We start from the raw sequence: 5,020 nt of genomic DNA, 5'->3' as shown, positions 1-5,020 counted from the left end.
GCTACATTATGTTCTGAGAGCTTGAGAGAGCTGATTTGACTATAGTGTTTGTATCCCTTGCCTAGTTTCATAGTTTAAATTGCAATCTAGATCACTATGAGATTTTCATATGTTGCCTTTATTGTGAAAACCTTGCTCTTGGATGGTTTAGCCTTTTCGAAGATGACACCAAAATAGTTTGGTTCAATAGTTGATGCTGAAACAGTTAAACTTAGAGCTCTATACAATGACATTGCCACAAAAATCCAAGGAACATTGTTTCAAATGTCCTTTGTAAGATAAAAGTTATAAGCCTCCCTTGGATGTTAACCTTACTCTTGATTCTAATTATGTGAATACAAGAAAAAGAGATGGCTGAATTGTCGAGAATAGGATTGGCTGGATGGGCTGTGATGGGGCAAAATCTAGCTCTCAACATTGCAGAAAAAGGCTTCCCCATCTCAGTCTACAATCAGAGCCAGAAAAGGTAGATGAGATGGTAGATAGAGCCAAGCTAGAAGGCAATCTACTAGTAGAAGGCTTCCATGATGCCAAGGAATTTGTGCTCTCAATCCAAAAGCCCAGAGTCATAATCCTTCTAATCAAAGCAGAGCCCCCTGTGGACAAATCAATTGAGACTCTGGCTGCCCACATGGAAGAAGCGGACTATATTGTGGACAATGGGAATGAATGGTACGAAAACATGGAGAGAAGGCAAGAGGAGGCAAAGAAGAGGGGGCTTCTATATTTGGGCATGGGGGTTTCAGGGGGTGAAGAGGGTGCCAGGAATGGCCCTTCTCTTATGCCTGGAGGGTCATATGAGGCTTACTAGTATATTGAGGATAAAATTGTTAAGATCGCTGCATGGGTGGATAGTGGTCCTTTTGTTACCTATATATGAAAGGGTGGATTCGACAATTTTGTCAAGATGGTGCACAATGGGATCGAGTATGGTGACATGTAGCTTATTGCAAAGGCTAATGATGTGCTGAAGTCTATAGGTAAGGAAATTCAAGATTCGATTATTTCTCACTTTCTATGAGTGCTTTTTTTTGATGGGTGATATGATCTACTGAAGTCTGTAGGTAAAGAAAATTAAGAGTCAATTTGGTTTCAATTTCGCAATCCTCTCATCTATGGTCATTATTTCTGACAATTTGGAGTTGTAACTTTCCAAACCATCATCCTGGGTAGAAAATGATTAAGACCATCCTTCATATTTAGATGAATTTATAAAATGTAAATCCCAATTATCAAGGAAATCCTGTCTAAACTTTCGTCGAATTGAACTAATGCGCGCAATTCCTCACAAACAATAAAACATAGTTACAAAAGCACCCAAGAATCTGACTAGATCTAGATCAAACTCTAATATAGTTAAATTCAATATTTTGCCTTAACATTCGCCACTTTCTTCCCTTATTATAAAATCCAAAAAGGCATCCTTTGTGTGGTTGCAGATTTTTTGCATATAAGACAAGTGGAACCTGCTTTATGATAGCAACTATATGATCTCCATGAAATAAAAACTGTATTGCAATCTTATCAAAATAAAAATGTTATTCCAATCTCAATTATCTAGAAGTAGTTTTTATGACTCGAACCCAATTTCTAACTAAATCCACCTTTAGAAACACCATATTATGATCTTCAAAACTCTGCATTAGATAACTACTTCCAACTTTAATTGTGATCGAAAGGAGATCAATGCTTCTATATCGAATCCTCAAAATCTTGAAGTTTTGAACTGCTTGGTTTAAGATAAAATTATTTTTTGTTTAAGATGTGCCAACTTGACTGCTTACTATTTCTTAAATCCATGCCAAGATAGCCAAAATTAGACTCTTTTATATTCTAGTATTTTTTCACTTTCTTTATTTTGAAATTTTTTGGACATTCAGGTGGTCCAACTCGAAGGTGGATTAGCTGCCTTGCTGCATGATTGTATCATGCTTTTGTCCTCTTTCTATTCATAAATATCAACAGTTTTAAGATGTAGAAGATCTTTTGGCAAATCTAGAGGAAATAAGTATCACTGATCGATTTTCATGGAATCTTGTATTGACAAGCATTCTTCATTGTAATTTGTTACATTGGCCTTTTTCAAATCAATCCTTTTGCACATACACTATAGTAGATCACCAACTATGTTTTTCCTTTTTTAGCATCCTCCTATGAGCCTTCTCTTCATAGGTTTCAGTATTTGGTCACTTCTAAATATCCTTTTTCATGGTTTCAAAGAAATTCTTCATCCCTTAAAAAATAGTTCTTCTGTGTGAACTCTTTACAAGAGTGGGTATACACCATTTTCAAAGGGACATACTTAGTGAAGCAATTAACTGAACTGTTAAAACAAATTATGCATACAACCATTGCCACAGTCTTCATTTGTATCTAAGGAAATAGTACAACAACTTTCCTAGCATTCAATGAATCAGTTTTCATTGCTCTTAAGCTTGAGAATAACATCAACAACTGCACTGTGGTCATGTTCATGGCTTCTTCCATAAATTATACCAAGTATGACTCAAAATTTCATTTCTCCTTATAAGATGCATCTTTTTGGTATTCACAAGCTACAGTGTAAGCAATCTTGGAAAATTGATCCACAACAATGACCAAAATATACCATCAAAACCTCTGTGTATGACTCAATATAAAATCCATGCTAACACATTGCTTATGTTTTTAAATTTTCCAAGATACTAAGTATCAATATTTTGCCTAGTTTTAGTTGCCTAAGCTTGGAAAGTTTTCAAATGTAACATCTGTTCACTTAGATCGCAATATCTCAAGTCTTAGAAGAAAAATATTTACACTCTTTTAGTTGTTGTAGGATTTTATTTCTCCCATATTATTCTGATAGCTAATTAGCATGTGCTTCAAATAATATGGTCTTCCTCATGGTAGCTTGAGGACAGCACAATTTCTTTTCTCTAGAATAAAATTGATCATGCATCATATGTTAAGCTAGAGATAAAATAATCATGCTATACTATGATAGCATTTCTGATATAGCACAAGTTTATTAATAAGAAAATGATGCACCAAAATATCAAGTCTTTCATGTCATAACATCACTAATAGTTCTGTCATTAAAATTCTACATCATACTTGAAGCGAAGTCGCAAGAAAAATTAACAAAATGCACTAATTTATTGATGCACTATCATCTTGCTTTGTCAATGTCAGTATTATCTCTTTCAAAGGTTTGAAATTTTTTGAATATCTTTAAGAAAAAGGACCCATGCCAGATCATGAAACTCTAAGAGTCCCCATATAATCCCTATCTCTTACAAGTTTAAGAAACTCAACCTGTATATCATAACTAGTAGTCTAAAAATGTCATGATTGTGAACATAGAAATAATTGACCATCCTTTTATATCAAATATACTAAAAATTATAATCAATGAGAACATCTCAATACTTTCTTTAGTTGAAATAGAAACACAATATTTTCCTCAAAGAAGTTTGAATTCCGCTACTTGATATTTTTAACAACCTTAACAAATATGCCTTTATTTACCAATTCTTGCATCTCCAATACAAATTCAATTTTATCATCATAATTGTAATTCAAAATACCCTAAATAAAAGATCAAAAAGAATTGAGGGTAAGTATCTAAGAAAACATGATCTCCTTAAGGAAAAATTGATCTTTTTTTGCTCACATGTACATGATCAAGAGTCTTACTACTGATTCCAGAAAGAAGTTGATTATGATCTCTTTGTTTGGTAGAATCCACCATTAAATTCCCTTGTGATTCACTCTCATTATGTCTCCCTTTCCACCTAGGATGATTTTCTAGATGTACTCCTAATTTATCAGTATGACAAGTCTTGTTGGAGTTGCAAGCTTCACTACCATGAACATGTTCGATTGGAGATCTCAACTCAAAATCTTAATCATGCTTATGTGAGAAATTTAATGGGAGTTCATACATCACCACGTCATTTGAAATGGTTTTAATAACTACCTACTCTTATCCACTCCTAATGTTAATAGTAGAAAATTCCTTTGAGCATGTATTATCTAGATTGGTATCATCTATAATTAGCCTCAATGATCTACTTGTGAGAGAGATGTCTAAACCTGTCAACAAAAGTCACAGATTATGACAATTTGAAGTAATATTTTGCTGAGGATAAATTATTTATTTCAAAAATTATTGGTCTCTAAAAACTAACAAAAGACACCCTTTGAAAATGCATCTTGCATTTTCCTGAATCCATAAGTGACCTTATATGAGGGAGAAATTATACTAGAATGTACAAGGCCTCTATATACACAATATTCTTGAACTGGGTCATCAAGCATTCACATGTTCAGCTTCATTTGACTAAGTTCATTCTATGAGAAGAAATAAACATAAGAAAATAAATTCATTTGAAAAACCTCTGACAACTTATCATGATAGACAAAATGGAGATGATACCTTCTATTTGGAAAATAAGTAAATATCCCCAAGGAAATACCAAATTCAAACTCATGGTCAAGTTGCTTGTGTCAACATTCCCCATAGACCTTAGTCGCAAGGCTAACTAACTTATCAAGAGTGTGTATCCCACAAATGAAATTGGTATAAATGTTACAACCTCTCACTATAGCAGAATAAGAAATCAAAATAATTTTTTGCTGACAACTTTCTACTTTTATTCATTTTTGACGATTGAAGGATATCCAAAACACCTACTTTTCTCCCCAATCCACAAAGTTCACCTTCCCTTCTCAATAAAATACATCCCCCTACTTTCACTTATTTGATATTAATCACATCATATTATCCATAGTCTAGCCTTTCCAAGGATGCAATCTTGCAAAAACTCATTGTTTTGCAATCTTCCTGCCTTCATGTTTTGTATGGACTGATACTTCCTTGGCTAGACATTTTTAGCAGACTCTTCCTCCTTAGCACCACTAGATCAAAACACCAAAGCTATAGAAGCCACTACCAACATGCTCTATACACTATAAGAAGAATTTCTTTGAATGCAACAAATATTTTTTTAATGACCTCCCTCTATTTTTTATTAGAATG

General features: G+C 33.7%; 1 protein-coding gene across 1 annotated transcript; it reads left to right on the top strand.

The window, feature by feature from the left end:
• The first annotated feature begins 382 nt into the window (after positions 1-382).
• On the top strand, positions 383-811 carry LOC149534295 (6-phosphogluconate dehydrogenase, decarboxylating 1-like). The gene has a single exon (XM_089806003.1). It carries the CDS (start codon positions 383-385, stop codon positions 809-811), a length of 429 nt encoding a protein of 142 aa, XP_089662129.1.
• Positions 812-5,020: the final 4,209 nt, after the last annotated feature.

The sequence above is a fragment of the Cupressus sempervirens genome, chromosome 10 (genome assembly GCF_028749045.1).
Source record: "Cupressus sempervirens isolate cs-2001-9-10 chromosome 10, ASM2874904v1, whole genome shotgun sequence".
NCBI lineage: Eukaryota > Viridiplantae > Streptophyta > Pinopsida > Cupressales > Cupressaceae > Cupressus > Cupressus sempervirens.
Note: the sequence above shows the minus strand (reverse complement) of the source record. Positions and strands in the feature narration are given on the sequence as shown.